Source organism: Gasterosteus aculeatus, chromosome 14 (genome assembly GCF_964276395.1).
Source record: "Gasterosteus aculeatus chromosome 14, fGasAcu3.hap1.1, whole genome shotgun sequence".
Classification (NCBI taxonomy): Eukaryota; Metazoa; Chordata; class Actinopteri; order Perciformes; family Gasterosteidae; genus Gasterosteus; species Gasterosteus aculeatus.
This window is the reverse complement of record NC_135702.1, coordinates 5,038,337-5,056,838: the sequence shown is the minus strand read 5'-3', so window position 1 is coordinate 5,056,838 and position 18,502 is coordinate 5,038,337. Positions and strand designations below refer to the sequence as shown.

General features: G+C 45.2%; 1 protein-coding gene across 3 annotated transcripts in view; it reads left to right on the top strand.

The window, feature by feature from the left end:
- Positions 1-18,502, top strand: part of arhgap24 (Rho GTPase activating protein 24) — a 42,457-nt gene that overhangs the window by 9,287 nt on the left and 14,668 nt on the right. Inside the window, exon 3 of one of the 3 annotated variants that reach the window (XM_040196885.2) lies at positions 5,815-5,902. In XM_040196885.2, coding sequence (XP_040052819.2) covers positions 5,815-5,902 — 88 coding nt within the window. Of the gene's footprint in view, positions 1-5,814; positions 5,903-14,583; positions 15,048-17,129; positions 17,454-18,502 lie in introns of those variants that run through there. The other 2 variants (XM_040196888.2, XM_040196887.2) reach the window with 2 other exon arrangements.

Below are 18,502 nucleotides of genomic sequence, written 5' to 3'. Positions count from 1 at the left end.
TACATTTCAGATACCCAGAACTGCTACTTTTTTTTAACAGAGAAAGGAACAACTGGATGAAACCAGGTCAGGCACAGAACAGTGTGTTCAGAGGTCTTGAATCTCTGTGACATTCCAAGGCAGCGCTTCATGGAAATGGCAGAAAAACAGCACGTACCCCAGGAGGGCACCAGATAACTGGTCCGGAGTAGGGAAGGGTGAACAGGACAGAGAGCTGCAGTCCTTTTTATAACCTTTAACTCTTCTGCTCAGGATCAAGGGGCCGAGATGCGTCTCATCCGTCAGTGTGCGCTCAGTGGAGTTAATGTCGTGAACCCAAAAACTTTTTTTTGTGGCGTGAAGCCGTATTTAGATCAGCTATTAATTAATCCTCCTACGTGAAGTCTGTGAAGTCTTCATTTGTTGCCTGTCACATTAGCCTAATTGCTGCTTCCTCAGTGGGAGCAGGAACATCTGTCCCTTTCTGTTGGAAAGGGCACCCGTGGAAACACAGGTGATGATTACACAACAACGCACATATTTAAACATTAAGGCCTTATTTGCTTTTCCTGATGAGTAACCCCTTTCGCTTTAGTTACTTGGTATGAAAGGCAATACTTAACAGCTGAAAGAAGCAATCAGCCTTCACAACTGAAGGAAGCAGGTCAACAAAGTTACTAAGTCAGAAAATTGAATAAAGCCGCATTAACCTGACCAACAAAAATCTGTTTAATCAACGATAGTGTCGTTGTAGGAAACGCTGTATTGGCCAGATGTTCATTTTACATGGATATATATACGTAACATAAAACAACATCATTAGAAAGAGTGCGTTATTGTCAGCGTGGGACCACGTTGGCTCCGGCTCAGTCGGGCCAAACCTCTCTGAGCAACGCCTGGAATCTGAAGGCCGGGAGTCAAATGGAGGTGAAGGGTCACCAAATAGCACGCGTAGGATACGGCACGTGTGGGCTTAGCGTCAACATGCCGTCTGCCCGCCCCGCCCCGCCCGCGGGGATGTACGCACGCACAACCCTGCGTGTGCGCACTCAGATTCACGTGCACACACACACACACACATGCACGGTCTCAGATTTCATCTGGCTGCGTCGTAAACAAAGACAGGATTCATTCGGTCGATGGAACCGTTTCGATCATTGTAATTTAAACCATTTGGGATTAAATCTGTATTCCAGTGAAGTAAGCGAGGTGACATTATAAGTGAATAAATGAGCGGATTGTGAGTGAAAACATTAAACCAAATGTATTATATTACAACGTAAGAAGAAATAAAAGAGACATCAATATGTAATTTGGCAGAATGCTTCAAGTCACAACAGGTTTTATGAGTCGTTTCATAAATATTCACACCACAATGTCTGAACTCTGATCTGAAGGAAAGTACGTAAATGACAAACTGTAATAAATCAATAATGCAACAGTGCACTAAAGCACTGAAAATCCTCTGTTTTTCCCCGCTTCGGCTGTTTGACCTTGGCATTCAACGGGGGTAAATAAAATGCCACTGCAGTTCTGTCATTTTTAAAGACCCTTGTTGTGTTATGAACACTGCACCATTTGTCTGACCTCCGGGGCTGTAGTCACGTCTAACATTGACAACTACAGACGATCGTGTTGGTAAAACGTTTATTCTCAATGGAGTCCTGTTACGTACAAGCGCATTCTGACTGCTGTATCAGAGGAATGTGGACGTTATGCAAACCCCCTATTGTGCACGTCATTGAACGCACGCCTGACGTCATCTCCTGCTTACAGATCCAAACACAAACTTCACGTTTAAGTGTTACATGACATCTACGTGCACGTATTCGTGCTGGGTCACAAAAGTCAGCATTGCTGACAATAATATTTAGGAACGGCCATTTTCTTACGATTAAAACATTGCAACAAGAATAAATGAATCTTAAGTCAGTTCTAAATGTCCATATGTATAGTATGCACAAATACCTACCGCTAATAAGCTCTGTGTGGATGGAGGGAAACGTCTCTCACTGGACACGCAGCAAGTTCCTGCAAGTTCAATTTCCCCGTCCCTAAAAGCTCGGTAGGCATCGGGGTGCTTCTGTGAACGCGCACGCCTGGGGAGGCCCGTTTCCTCGCAGTAAGTGAGTGTGCAGCTGGTGCAGGAGCTCTCTGGAATACTAGAGGGTTTTCTGTCGGTATCCCCGGGCAAAACACCAAGACTGGCTTACAACGCTGCACTTATCAGCCAGTATTTCATCCCACATAACAGAATTATTGCTCTGTCATTTTTTTTCTAGGATAATTTGCATGTGAGAAGAGATTTGACTCACACTTTTGGCTGTTCTCCCAAACCAATAAATTAAATGTAGCTTTAAGAAAGGCATAGCTCCCATTTTTGTGTTATGAGGTGGTGCCAGTTAGTGGTATTAATACAATGTGTCTAAGCTTTGGAGAAATTACAGTGTTTATCTCCATATCCAGCTGATGAGTTGTGTGTCTCAAAGAGATCCAACATTTCTAACATTTTAAGATCTCGCAGTAATTTCTTTGGCAACTTCTTCCTTTCTTCCTTTCCTCACATTTTTTATTTTCATTTTTTAGGCGGAGGGTATTTTATAAAACCTTTTTTCAGCGATAGATTAAAGGTATCTGTATCATGCCAGCAGCGAGAGCAACAGCAGTGTCAGGTATTGCTTCAAGACAGCAACATGACACTCTTTTTCCAGTGTTTTCCAGCCGCTCGCACATAAATCACTTCGGGTCGTTCTATTCTTTTTGTCTCAGGGATTTAGTTTTTGATGAATTTGCTGCGTGAGTCAGAGGAGCTTTCTTCAGGCCATTCTGGGGCTCGGCGTCGGCCTCTTTGCCTCTTTGTCCCAGATTTTGTTGCACATTAGTTGTAGAAGAAGGTCTGGTATCATGTTAGATTTTCTTGACGGAGATTGTGGACTTGGTGATCGTCAGTAGACCCGTCTGACAGTGGAGTCTCAAATAGTAAAGAGAATAAAAAGGCCAGCACACGGACACACACACTTAGAAGTCCTCACGGGGGGGGAAGTGTTTGGGTACCGTCTCCCACTGAGTCTGGCTTCCTGTGTCTGAGAGGTCACTGACGCTGGAGAAGAGTAATTACTGGATGAAGGGGCCACTGATCAACGTTTAATGAGCACTTCAATGACCTGTTACACCAATAGCTGCTTCTGCTTAAGTGACTTCAGTGTGATCTGCTTGCGATCTGAAATCTATTTCTGCTCCACGGCATATTTCTGCGTACTTCATTATTGTCACATATCCTGTTTCTTACATTCATCAAACCGGATCATTAAAAAAAAATAACAGCGTTATTTCTAAGTTTAAACTTCATAATTGGTTCTTTTGAAAATGTAAAAAAAACAAGGGTTACAAATGCAACGCAATGTAAGTCGCTTTGGATACAAGTAATGTAATGTATACGAAGAGGGCGGGTGAATGGTTTATTGCAGTTGCAGTTTTGAGCTTGTGCATTTCTGATAATTGATATCAACAATGTTTTGGCTCACTCTCACCTTCTCTAATCATCATTTTATGCTGCAAATGCCTGTTGTTTTTGGCAAAGAAGCAAACAACTGTGCACTGCTCATAACAAAAGGGCAGAATATGATATTTATAGCTGTTGAACATACAGGTTTAGCGGCTTAGAGCCAGACTTTTCCTTCAGGAGCTGGTAAGAAATGGATAGAAAGCTAAAAGGAGATTTATCAGAATCACCCGTCTGAAATAATGATCCAGTGGCTCTGTACATGCTTGAGTCATCACAAATGAACGTTGTGACTGGAGGCACATCTGGGTCCTGACTGTATAGGGACTCACTGTTGAGGAAACTTCATTCTAATGAACTCATCTTCTTTATCAGGCAGAGGACACAATGTTAAGGGTACTCTTAACTCATTGAAAGATACAGACATTGACAGCGGATAGCATATCATATATCATGGTGTACAAACTGTTTCCACTGTGTACTCCTATAATTCTATTGAGATTTCCAGTCCGACCTACTAATGCAACACCAAAAGATCCAGGTGTAAACAATGATGCGCGCCACGAAATACTCCAAACAAACAGGAGAAACTAAAGTCTGCTTCATGAGCGAAACTGGCCTCACATTTGGATTCAATCCCCACAGTGTGTGGCGTTGACTGGAACCGAGTCCCACGCACTGTTCTGGTATTCGCCTGCAGTCTGAGGGAGCGGCTTTCCCGAGAGGCTGGACTGCTGCTCCCAAACCTGAGCCTCCTGCTGTCGCTCTCCTAGAGGCAGAATCCCCGTCCCCCACCGTGCGCGCACAGCTTTCTGGTTGAGAACAAGGGACAAGTGGGTTTGTGTCGCTGCAGCGTTTCCAAAAGAATGACCTCATCTTTTTTAACGAGAATATGAAAATGCAGAGAACAGCCCAGAGTAGTTTCTTTTCTTTTGTTGCTGCATTGGGACGGTCCGGGCTACTCTTTGCTCGGTAAATATCCCGACGTCCGCGGTTGGGTTTGCCTGCAGCAAACGGCAGACCACCAGGGAGGATGTGAGTGTGGAGAATGCGGCCGTGGCTTGGAAACAGAGGGGAGCAATATTAGTTGTGGCTTAAGAATATGGAGGGGCCGAACCGTTGTTTTTTAAAAGAAAGCACAAGTTCAAACTGCAGTCTGTCTCTCACACACACACGTGTTTCATTCATGTCATCTCCCGTTTCCCTGGAATCAGCACATGACAAAAAAATTTGGTTCTCCGTAAAAAATAAAAAAGGAGCTTTTAATCCCGAGATACTGAAGCTGAGCAGATTCCTGTCGCTGACAACCACATCAAACAAGCGTTCTCTCCCCCACTCCTCCAGTTGGGAGCACGTCTGCCCCGTCTCCACAACCCCTGCTTAAAGCCCTTCATGGCGCGGCTTCAGGTGGGGTTTCTACTCCCTGGATGTCACAGTTAGGGCTCATTAAAGAGCTCTCCTCTTTTTTCCCGCAGGAAGGAACCCCCCCCCGCCCCCCCCCCCCCCACCTCCCTCAGATCCTGTTAATGTGTGTGGGTCCCTAATACTTCTGCTGTCACCGATGCACATCTTGTCTGCGTTAACATTAACCCAGATAGAGGGCTCTCTAATGGCTGTCAGATGCTGCGATGTGGCTCTGACGTCCACGTTGTTAATCGGGGGGGGGGTCACAGTTCAAACTCACAGCATCTGAATGTGAGGTATATCCAGTTTATAAAAACTCCTTCGCTTTAGTAGGATTGTTACTTTCATTATTAACAAATCATCTATCGTTGGCCCTTAAAATCTCAGTTGACCAACAGTCAAATAATATAATCATGCAGCTGTTTTCCATTATTAATGTACTATTTAAATTGCTTTTATTGCTTCATGTTTAATAATGTTTCCTATTTCATAAAGTGCCATGTTGATACTGCCAACATTAACATGACCCCAGAAAGGGTCCCTCCGGCCCCAGTCAATGATTGCTTCAGTCCTCTTTGAAGAGCGCATTCACAGATGTGTCAACATTAAGGTTATTGAGAGGTTGACTTTGGAAAAAAAAGCTGATGCTGATGCTCCTGCTGTTGAAAGCAGAGAATCTTTGGCCTTCGGCGTCACACAGATGATGCGTCATTGTGGACGGAGAGAGAAGGTGATTCTCTGCGCTCATCACTGCCAGTTTGCCCGATGTTTTCAGTGCTGAGCTCCATCATGCCGACCCGTCCCCTGGTGGTGGTTTTACGCACCAGCGTCTCGCCAAGCCCTGTTGGCACGACAAACGTCAAATAATCCGACAAAAGTATGCGATCACTAAACTGAAATCTGTTCGATTTTGCTCTTCTTTTCCGCAGGGAGCCATTTTCTTACCTGGAAACAAAGTTACAGAGCATCCAACCAGCGGAGACGAAGGGGGGAAATTTCTTTTCGAGGTCATTCCAGGTAGGAAAAGATGAGAGCGTTTTAATGTCATCACTCAGGACCAAATGATCATGCCAATGTTTCCATTTCCAATAAAACCACTACACAAGGTTTGGCACATTCTTGTTGGCAGCAAAATCTATTTGAGAGAAGTTGTAAACTGTGAGAATCATCCAGGAAAATAATGTATGCTGCTGGATTTATACAGCGTTAGACTTTGATTCATAGTGATCGTAGTAAAAAGGGATATTTGTGTTGGAGAAAAAACACATGAGAAGATTGATGCTAGGGAAAAAAAAAAATCTTTTGTCTGTTAAATTCTTATAAATATAAAATCCAAAAGTCACAACACAAACTACTTCTGTTTAACACGGACTCTGTGATAAGCTAAGCTAACCGTGTGTTAGCTCTGGCCTTATATTTAACTGACAGATATGAGGGTGGTACAGAATATCATCGTCACCTCCCCAAAATGTTCCCTTTAGTTCAGGAGTTTGTGTGATGAGCTGACTTGGAACGCACTAATGGCCACACACAGACGATCACTTGATGCTGGGACACTGTACTGAAACGTGCTTGAAGACCAACACAGAGGCACGGTGGGGTATTTTCCCAGGCGGGACGATGCCAGGAATGTGAGTGTATGGAATAGATATTTAAAACACACATAAACACTGGGGACGCAGAGACAACTGGTCAAGATACAGTAGCACCAGTTGACCCTTCCACAGTAAAAGGCTGCAGAAAACACCGGATGTGTGCACAACAACTGTTATATTTTTATCTTTAAATTTCTTTCCGCTGACATTTCTCTCAGATGTCAAAAAAGGTCAAAGGCAGTGTGACCCGGCAGATAAATAGTGCAGATTGCACCAACAGGTCAATGAAAGGCAAAGGCTGAGACAGAACTAAATACGTCATTTGGACGGTTGGCCACAGCTGTCCAGGTGTGTCTCAGGTTCGCTGGAGAGACTTTTCACAGTGTTTTTGTTTCTCGCACATGATGAGGAATAGTGAAGGAATAGCTTCGTTGCTCAGAGACATTCTGACAGTCGATGAAACACACATTGGCCACAGTGCCATTTTTAAACCTTCTTTTTTAACAAACAAAACCATATATCTTTACTTCTCTGTTTGATGCTGGAGGTGAAAACTACCCACAATGCAAATAACTAAGTAGTACAATGTTATTTTTATTTAACCATTACGGTGCTGAGGTCCATAAAAGAAATAAGTATGTGGTACATAATTCCACACAGTTAACATTACTTGAGAGAGATCATCCATTAGGCTTTGACATCCAGAAAAAAACACTTTTATCTGCAGGCATGAAAGCACGGCTGACATTAGTCATATTGCAAATCAAACTTTGTGGAAGTAAGACTTCCAAACACTAAACTAAAGAATTAAGCAGATGCCTCGGGGACACTTTGTGCCTCATCCAGTCTCGGTTTCATTTCCCCTCTTTCCAGGTGTTACTGTATGTGCCCTAACATAAAGAATCTGAACAGATGTCATTTGGTTATGTAGTTACATCTGCCTTTGTTTTCCCTCCGGAGTCAGTGATGTCTTCACCAAAACAGTTTTCTATAGTTTAACAGTTTTCGATAGAAGTCGTGACATAATTTCAACGGCGTGCTGCTCCCAGCTGCCACGGTCGTCTCGCCTTGAAGGCTCTCGTGTGTTGGAGTGTCCTGGTCATCAATGTCGGATATTATTTAAAGCACCTTATTGAAGGGTTTGTGGTCAAATAGGGAGCTCAATATTGCTGTATGGAGCTGTATGGACACAGGTTATTTTCTATATAGTAAGGTTATTTTGATTTGGAAAGAAATCTGAATTATAGTAAGCTCATTTTACATTGTATATATTTATATATTTTGTGTGAAAGACATAAATGCTTAATGCAAAGTGTAACAGTTGCAGAACCAGAGAGGCGATAACAACTCATCCTCAACCTTAACTAGTCAAAAACTGTAGCTTGGTCAGCAGACTCACTGCTTAGCATAAGTGTGCTAATATAAGCTACACAAGTAAGGTTGTACAATTTACTGAGATTTATTTGTTTCCTTCTTCAAAGGCTACTTTCAAAGTCTCATTTCAAAGAAATATTTTGACATTTCATGAATGTCAAAATATGGTGGACATATATAAAGCTACAGTCCCCAAAATGTCACATTTTTCCGAGTCTGTTCCCGGCACTGGTGTGTAATTCAAGTACACACGCTCTATTTACGGCTATGATTTGCTCTCACTTCAACTCCACTGGCCACAATGTCTGTAGTGAACTTTCTTCTTCTAACCATCAAAGGCCGAACTCGTTAAGGCTGCATCTTAAACGCTGTTAAATGACTCATTCCGACCAAAACGTGACTACCAGCATCAAGGGCCTCGCTGGCCGTTAAAACCCAACACATTTGAAGAGAACTTCTCTAAAACACCACTAACACTGCTAAACTGCCTTCGCCATTCGGCCACATGCGCTACGCCCTCGTAGCCACGGAAAACAAGAGCACGTCTTGTTGTGAGACAAATAAAGAGGTCTCAGAGAAGCGCGGCGAGCGAACGAGAGGAAAACACAACACGTATGTTCCACTGGTCTAAATGGGGCTGTGGAGTTTGAGCACAACACACGGGACAGTCTCTGGCAGACGGGACGTGACGAGGGGGGGGAGTCAGACTTGGACAGAGATGCCCGTTGTCTTCCAGCGGGTGCCGGGGAGTCGGGCCGCCAGGGGCTTGAACGGCAGCACGGGAACATCTGCCCGGAAAAAGGGGAACCGTGATCTCAGATCGACACGCAACTCTGTGTTTGTAGATTTTTTTTGGGGTGGGGGGGGGAGTTTTACTCATTTGCTCCGCAACTAGAAACGCTTGAAAGGTTTCTGAAAAGTAGTGGAGAGAACACGAGTTTATACAACGCTGTGCTAATCCACATCTGGATGGCGTGTGTGTGTGTGTGTGTGTGTGTGTGTGTGTGTGTGTGTGTGTGTGTGTGTGTGTGTGTGTGTGTGTGTGTGTGTGTGTGTGTGTGTGTGTGTTCAACCTGCGGAAAGAATCACACAGAAAGAGAAGCAGGTTCACCACATGGCTGACAATATTTAGACTGGAATCATAGGTATGTCTTTATTTGCACCAGTCACAGGTACAGACACAATGGGGCTGAGACCTTAAAGCACTTCTTGCAGTTCTTCCATCACACAGACACGTTGCAACATGTGCAAGCACACACGGGCCTGAGCTGAAGAGAGGAGGAACAACAACAACATCGACTGAATACAGCTGTCAACATTTCTGTTTCTGCCATTAAATGTTTAGCTCACACGTCATTTGTGCAGGAAAAGTTCCTGCCATGCTTGAGGATTACTGCTCCTTCGTAAGGGAGCACAGAAATAGTACCTTCTTAAGAGTATGTATCTCATACACATGCAGCACGGACCAAATACAAACTGAATCTATCTCGGTTCATATATCTGAAATACACATCAGAACATCCTGCTGCTCAGGATCAGTACGCTGCGTTATCTGATGTCAGTGAATCCTCGCAAGAATGAACAGCGGTATAACATGATCTGCTTCATGAGATTGCAAAAGAATGAGACAATTTGTACAAACATGAGAGACCCTCCATCAGTTTCCCCATCACAGCTGCATAAATACCTGTATCTTAAATGTCACGCGCCCTGGTCCATTAATCATTGTGCTCCTATAAAACAAGAATCAACACAGGAAACGCGCCCCGCTGTGTTTTTGATGGAGAAACAAGCGTGCTCCTGCATCCCTGAGCTCTAATAAACACAAGGCTTCAGTGTGTGTCTCCTGCTGCCTCCCGCTCAGCCTCAGTTTTTCTCTTGGTAGCCGGGGTTAGAGTGGCGGCTCAGGCCGTGGCACGTCACACCGCTGCAGAGTTATGGCGATATTTTCCGCCTGTTCATCCCCGGAGGCCGCCGTCCCTTCCTTCACGAGGGGGGCACGCCGCCGTGGCGCAGGTGGGCGGCCTCAAGCTGGAGTGCCGTTCACACGTGTGTCCATGACACGTACCTGAAGAGTGGATCGCTTCCTGCTTCTAGCAGTCACAAAGATTATGGTTGGCTTCAAAGTGAAGTCTGAGCATTTCCACATTCTGATGTGAGTTGATGTGAGTGTTTCTAAACTGAGGTCACAGTGCCTTCATGTGGTGTTGTAAGGCATTGCAGTACTGTGGATAATCCTTTTATCCAACCCTGTCAATGATAATCCTCTTTTAAATCATATTGGACGGTAAACATTTTCATACAATGTCGCGCAAGCAATGCGTGATTTTGTGTATACGACTTCTGCAGAATTTGTGTGTTTGTTCTGAGAGTTTATGTGCGTTTATGTCTATGTACATATTACGACTAAATAGCATAATTTAATTATTGTATTTGCAAATGCTTGGAATAATTTTGATGTAATTGCTTACATTAAGCTCATAGTATAAACAGCTGCTTTATCTTTAATTATTTTTTATTTAGTGTGCCCATGGTTAATCCTGCATCACTATAGTGACATGTTTGTCTGATGGGTACTTAAAGGTCGCCCCCTTGGTGACCTCTGCAGTGACTTATGAGTGTCACATGTCACTGAGGTGAAATCCTAATCCACACCATTTGACTCGTGGGATCCATTCATGAGAATCCCACTGTAAATCTGATGTTATGGCAGGCCATGCAGAGTGTGAGTAAATCAGACTCACACATGGACTGATGGCCCTACCTTCCTATGATATTTAATCTGAGCAAAAAACTGACATCCCGCTGTCGTGGGATCAGTCTTGAGATGTGCTCTATCGCTAACGTGCATCTTGCCCGAACATTTACAGGCTCCAATTAGACTCCTAATTGAAAAGTAACAACTGAATGATTACTATTAGAGGGTGAAGACAGAAGTGCAATTATAACACCACGGACCGCTGTACTGGTCATTATGAGGGAGCCAGAAGTTACTCATAGGTCACCACGTAGACTTTAAGCGTCTTAAGTTGATGGATGAATTAACGATTAAAAAGGGACCTGATAATCATTCCACTTGTTCTTTATTAAATAGCAGGCTGGCAGAAAAACAAGTCAGGCCTCGGTGAAGGCCACCCCCAGTGGGGTAATTAAGAACACATATTAATCTGTGATTACAGTCAGGAGGCCCCATGTCAAATAGGCCCCATGTCTCATTAGTCATATGAGATAAATGCCGGCGCTGGCAGGTGTGCAGCGTGTGTGTGTGTGTGTGCGCGCCCTTCTGCTTGAACTGAGATTATATTTTATATCATATAATTTTATGATACCTTGGTTCCATTCATGCATTCATTTTTTTATTTATTTAAAGTATATAAAAGAGACACAAGACGATGTGACATAAGATATAATTGAATAAAATGAACTAATAAAGATTACAGCACAGGTACATTTACTTTAAACCAATTTAACACTGGCACAGTTCACATTGAGTAGATTTGAAAGGAAGAGAGGTGGCAGTGCATCTACAATTTAGAAAATTTGACAAGCACATCAATCTGAAAAGAAATGTGATTCATGTTGTTATCCTAGAGAATAATCAAATATGTTGTTATTAAATCAGAATGCAGGCTCAGCCATTGAGCTGTAAGGAAACACCCAACTATAATTATTCCAAAAGCTCCATGACATAAACGTACTTCTCCAGTTCCTACGCCCACTTTACGCTATTGACAGAATATACATTCATCTACGCACGAGTTTGATCAAATAAATCTGGCACACCGGGTACAAACCAGAAAGCTGCTCCCTGTTTCAGGCGTTTGACGTATTGATTTAATTAGCAATTGGAGGCAAGGAGCCCACACGGCTTCTAATGCACCATAAATCCAGCAGGATTAAAGCAGCACTACGGAGGAACGCATTAAGAGGGGAAATAGTGATTTATGGATATCACTGGCAAAAATTACCAAGCCGGAGAAACATGAACGACTCTTGTACATCCCCCTCCAGCCGCTCCGTTTCCCTCTCACCAATCCCCTTTGTGACTTGACATCTTCACAAAGGTCCAAGACTGAACTCCTCTTCCCTCCTCATCTTCCTCGGTGTGTGCTGGTTCACATGTTATTGCACATCCATGTTTTCCCCGGCTATGCGTATGAAGTCAACGACCCCCCCGTGATCGCGTGGCCTCCGGGACGAGTCGTCGCCTGGCAATCGGCTCGCGTTGACACCCGTGATTTGAGGCCTCTGGGATTCACGTCCCTTGTCGTTGTTTACTTGATGTCAGGATTTATGATCGAGGGCACCGATCGGACACATGCTGCGGATGTCAATGTGCTGGCAGCAGGAAGTGAGAAAATAGTCTTTGCTGACCTTTCTACGAAGCGTCAACAGGTCAAAGTTTTCAATTATTCTGTGAAATATTGTTTTGGTCAGGAGGTCAGGAGAGGAAAGGGGAATCATTTTTTGTGGTCGTCACTTCTTGTCTTACGGACGGCGATGGGCTTTAGTCTTTGCTACACACGTGTCCCCCGCAGGAAGATTTGTTTTCAGTAATCCTTCTCATCTTTCTCCACCATCTGGTCAGTTTTATAGTTCTGTGGTTCATGGCTGTTTCCATAGAAGCCAAGCTGCTGCTGCTGCAGCTGCCTGGTTGCTAAAGAATGTGCGCTTGTTTGCTGATAACGAAGGCCATGGAGGATGAATTTTACATTCTGGAAAAACCATTCCGTGTCCCGGAAGGTGGGACGTAGCTCTTTGAGCTTCTGCAGAGACCCGAAAATGCTGAGAATCGAATTGGGGGAAAAGGTTGGAAGGTGTCAGGAGCATTTTTTAAAGCATGAAAAAACATGCGGACACATCCTTTATTTAGGAGGAGAAAAGTTTGAGAACATTTCTTTGACAGCGGCTGCTGGGAAACTCACTTTTGAGATTTTCTCCTCAAACAGATCTCAGAAAATGTCTTTCTTGTGAAAGCTTGTCACAGAGTGCTGGAGAAAAAAACTTGCTTGACTGCCAAATGCATTTAGATGTCACAATTCAGACGCCCGTTAGTTCTCAAAGCAGAGGCAACCTCTTTTTTGACCCTGTCACATTTTTTGAAACATGTTTGAAAAATGTTGCTTTCTTTCCAGCAGTTTTTTGAAGCAAGAGAATGAATCATTTCCCAAAATGTTGAACAATCCTTTAAGAAAAGATGCTCCACACGAGTGTTTTCCCTTCTGGACATGCACAATATGTAAAGGCATGTGATTTGACACATAAAAGCACTTTATTTACTTTAAGAGGAAGGTGACAACATTGTGTGAATACTGATGTTGTCTGATCAGTGGCTCCGGTGCTCTCGTGCGTCTCTGTGACAACACAGTGCACTGTTTATGTATTTGGGCTGGTGGGAGCTCTCACGATGACTCACACTCCAGGGTGAATGATGACGGCCATTTTTCATACAGCCATGATTGATCAAACACTAAATAGAAAAAGACAGCTGCAACAACAACACAAGACCCGCGTGTGGGACGAGTGGGTGTGTAACGTTTGCCTGCTTCGCCTCTCATATGGCACAGCGAGGTGGAAGAACTAGCCGCTCGTGGAAGAAAATGGTTTTGTATCTGAACTGTGAAGGAGAAGAACGAGAAGACTTGAAGACAATGAAGAATGCCTTTGAAGATAACGCAACTTTGGAATTGTTCACGCGTGTACCCGTGACAAACGTTCTTCGTATCGCACCCAGACTCTCGTGTTTGTTGAAACGCCGATTTAAAAAGCGATACGTGACAAGGACAAGGAGGTCGGGGAGTTAGGGATGTCCAAACAATAAGCTGCGTGTGTTGGTCTTTGTTGGGAACATCCGCCTCATTCTCATCTGGCCTCCCGAGAGAGAATTCCCGGCCGGCTTCTTCCTCTCTCGTGCGTTATTATTTCCGTGTGTGAGAGTCTGCGCGAGTGCAAAAACCTCCAGAGGAAATGCACTGAGGCCTGCAGAAAAAGGCCAAGTCTCAGCAGAGAGAGAGAGAGAGAGAGAGAGAGAGAGAGGGGGGGAGATGGAACAGGAGGCTCGGATGCTTACATAACAGCCTCATTAAGGGGGTCGGTATCTGGCCCCTGTCCACAACCCCTGCTCCCAACTATCAGCATGACCTGATCCCACAGCGAGGGCACAATCCTGGCCCCCGGAGCGTTCTTCAGCTGTGCTACGACGCTGCGTCTGGCTGCTGGGGGGGGGGGCGCTTGACTTGAGCCACTGGTTTATGTAAACGGATTTCTGTGCGGATAAATATTTAGAAGTCTCCCGGCTACCCCGCTGCCTCCAACGAGCGGCGCGCCGGCCTTACATTCTGGTCACCCTCCAAAGTCCAGCTTCAAAGGGGGCCGCTCCGGGCCGTCTGATGTGAGCCGACGATGTGTGGTTTTCATGTCTGGGTGAGATTGAAAGAAAGAAGAAGAAAGAAAAAAAAAAAGCGATAAGGAGGGCCATTAAAGGCCCAAGAAGGAGAAACCCCAGCGTCCCCGGGGGGCTTCTTGGCCACCGGTAGCAGCGGCCTCGTCGACCTCGCACGGAGCCTGTATTTATAGAGCGCTGTAGATGAGTCATTTGGCCCGGTGCCCACTCTTCGTTCACCGGATTTACAGGTCCCCACTTTGGGGAGGGCTGCTTGATTTACGACACGGCCCTCCCTCCCCCACCACTCTCCCTTCCTGCAGAAACCATCGTGTCTGCGGCTTGCCGTCTCACTCGGGTTCCTTTTCGGGGCTGCTCCCTCCCTCTTGCGTTGAGAGAGACGCTCCCTCGGCTTCCCCTGACAGAAGCACGCAGGCGGAGGAGAGGCGTCGTCCTCGCCCCCCCCACCTTGACCTGCCTGTTGACTGGTCGGAATGGAGTTTCGTGCGAAAGAGTTCTAGTTGCAAAGAGGAAAGCGAGAGTCAAAGGACGGCGGGGAGCGGTGGCGTGGAGAGAGAGAGAGAGAGAGAGAGAGAGAGAGAGAGAGAGAGAGAGAGAGAGAGGGAGAGGTTTCGAGCAGAAACAGAAGGAGCTAAATTTATCTGTGGCCCCTGAACGAGAACAGATGAAGAAGTGGCGCCGGGGGTCCGTAGGTGAGCAGCGACAGCAGCGGGGCTTTTGCTCCCTCAACCTCCGGCTGAGAAGGGGGCACGTCTTCCTCTGCACCCCATGGATCTTAACTCCAACCCAGGTCCGTCTCTCTGCGTAACAGTAAGGAATACTGACACGTTTGCACCTGGTTTGGAATGACAGGCAGGGATTATTATTAGACTTTGCGGTGTTACGAGTTTCAGTTCCGACTGGAAGAGGAGGCGAACGGAGTTCTCGGGGCGGCTTTACTTATCTTGAAGCTGACACTCAAAGATAGATGCAGTTTTGCGAATGACTCTCTGTTCTCGTTGGGAAAGTATCTTTCCCTGATGCAGTCCGTTCATCATGTCAGCAGCTTGTATTCTTTGCAGCTGTGATATCAGATTACCAATTTATGATGCTTGCATTCCTATTTTTGCTGGCGGGGTCACAGCACTGCAGGTTCCTTTTATTTGTATACAACAGCAACATTTGCAGACTTGCTCTGTGACTGAGAGTTTTTTTTTTTAGCAAAATGGTTCATTTCATATGCAATAATATCTTTTAATAGTGGGACCTTTGCCTTGTTTCGCTAATTAAACTTTTTTAATTAATTAATTAGTTTAACATTTTCTCATTGAATTCAAGGTGTGTTCAAATTTTGGACTGGTACTGTACATATTGTATATTTATTGTATCAATGCGTTATTTGCAGTACATTAAAAAGGAAAACTAAATACAACGTTTAGCAATTATTAAGCTAAGTATTAAGCAAGACTGACTTAAGACAGAAATAATGAGAATGGGATTGAACCATCTGTGCCATTGGAATAACTTTTGAGGTCATATAAGTAGTTAAATACCAACAAGACATGATTGTGTGTCGCTTTTAAAAAAATCTTGCCAGAGAGAGAAAAAAATCCATTCTCAAAGCTGGAAAACACTTTCTCTGCACGCTTGTGAATTCATGGGACTCAGGCCGCCCCCAAATCCTTTGTGGCAAAGAAGCTCTCAGGCAAACATCTGCGGCAACATGCGAGAAAGGAGGAATGCTGTGAATGAAACAGCAGAAGTGAGATTTCAAGAATCCTTCATGGAGAGAAGAGGTGTTTTACAGGCTTTGAGGGGGAAGCATTGAATTGGAAACATATTTCATTTCTTGCCTGCAAGCAGCGGATAAAAGAGGATAAAAGTAAATGATTATCGGTGAGCATATACCCATCGCTGTTATTCTGATGGCATTTAGCTTTAATATTTGACTACAATGTTAAAGAGATCCGCTGTGTTGACAGGGTCGGATGGGGTGATACCAAATGATTGTGAATTCACTGCTTTTCGTAGCCCGACACGATAACCTGCTGGATCTTCGCCGCGCGGTAATTGAACAACTGAAAAGAAACTGCGGATTAAAATGCTACATTAAGCGATGATAAATCAGCGCGGTGACCGGGCCCTGCAGTGGATGACGGCCATGTTTCATCTCCACGAGCGCGGCTCCGAGCTGAGAGAGCCGGCCGCTAACAACATCGGCTTACAGTTCAGCAGCACACAAAGGGCCCAAAGTCCACGTCAGCATTTCTCTGTGCCTCCACTTAGATCACAACCAATCTCTTCCCCCCGGCGCCGCTCCGCCTGTAGCTTTGTCAGAGAAAACAAGGCGGACGCAGTGCCGGCGAAGCGGACGGGGCTGCTGCCGCGGAGACGGAAGCACGGGATTGTTGCACAGTTGACTCTTCTCAGCCACTGATACATGACGGGAAGCGGCATCTATCTGCTCTCCATCGACAGCGATATTCACCTCTGACAGGCCATGGAATCTCCTGAAGCAATCCAGCAAATGAGAAGGTTGATTAATGCTTCCATGACGCATAACTAGTGTGAGTCCATCTTGAAATGACTTCAAGGGAATTTAAATCAAAGGAGGCATTTGTCTTTGCATCTCTCCTGGCAAAGGTCTTTATCATCCAGCCAGACAGAAGTCATTTATTTCCCCCCTTTTTTGATCCTTCCTGGTTGCCGGTTCCCTTTGGTTCTCACGACGAAAAGAGGGAATTTGTAGAGAGGCCGCAACAATAAACCAGAAGTCCGCTTCCAATAACCCTGTGTGAAAGGTTCAAACGGTTTTCCCAAGGCCGGGCTCACTCAACCTATCAATTTTAGCTTCGGGGAGTGCAGGTGTGCATCTGGCCCGAAGCCCTCATCAGCGCTGAAAGGTGATATTAGCAGGTATTAGTGAGCCGAGCAACAGGTACTTAGTCAAGTCCACCACTTGTTTCTTCTCAGGTCGGGCCGATGGGAGGTTCAGTCCCTTCCCGGAGTGCCAGGAAGCTTGTCTGTGTCTATTCCCAAGTAATCAAGCTGTATGAAGCCTCGCAGCGACAACATCCTGCATCAAAATCAAAACAAATTTGGATGCCGGACAAACAACGGTTTGTTTTGGGTCACCGAGGAGGAATTCTACAGTCACACAGCCGCGAGTGGATGATACGCACGCATCACACGCAGAGAAACGCAGAGAGGACAGAAGGTCAGTGAGAGATGTGCATTGGGAGCTTTAGAGGTCTGACCGTTTTCTCTCGGATACGTACGCGCTGCAGCTTCCTGTGGAGTGTCTGCTCGTATCACTGATGTAACGTTTTCATCCAATCAACCTTTTCGCGTGGCCCAAGTCTTCAAGTGGCCCATTTAGTCAACGTTTTCCAGTGAGAAATTAAAGGATCATTCTAGGGTTAATTTTTTAAGCTGGCTTTGCTTCATGCAGCCTTTTTCTGGGGTAAACATTGTTTTGTTTTTTTCACATTTACTGCCTGAAAGCCGCCGGTTTCTATTTCAGTGAAGTGTAAACACCAACTGGAGGTTCTTATCTTGTCTGAGTTGAATCGGAAAGAGAAAAACACTGAAGATTAGCGATGCTATAGGTTTTATACAAAATGTTGAATGAAACAGAATAAAAGTCAATCTCGTTTTTTATCCGTCACATCTGTATTGGTTATCATGTTCCGACGCAAGCTGTGGAGCTGTGCAGGTGGCAGGACACACGGACACAGCTCTCTCTATGAGGTCCGCATGTAGTCAGACAGGAGGCCCCCTCTGTCGACTCACCCACCTCCCCCCCCCGTCTGTCTTCATGACAACTCATTGAAACCCTGTTCACTCAACAGGTATCATGTTTGCCTTTCAGCGCCGGAGAATACAGAGAATTTAGAGTTGATGTCGACATTATTCTCCATTTTTTTTTCTTTTTCTTCCGATGCCGTGATTACCTTCCTCCCCGTGGGCGCCCGCAGAGGGACAGTAGAGCCAAACAACCCTTGTACCCTTTGACCTCCGCCCGGCCACTCGCTTTGTTCCTCACTCAGCGTCAGATGGTAATGGATAGCCGTAGTGACTCTTAGGACTCTTTGTCCCTCACCAGACAACAGCTAATGTCGTGGTGTCTGCCTTCAGATTATGCCCATGGACAGGCGAGGACCACCGTGACACCGCGGAGAGAGTTAGCCATCAGATACCTCACAGGGGGTCAGGTGGAAGTGGACACCCCCTTAGAGATACATGGGAAGATGCAGGAGAGAGAGA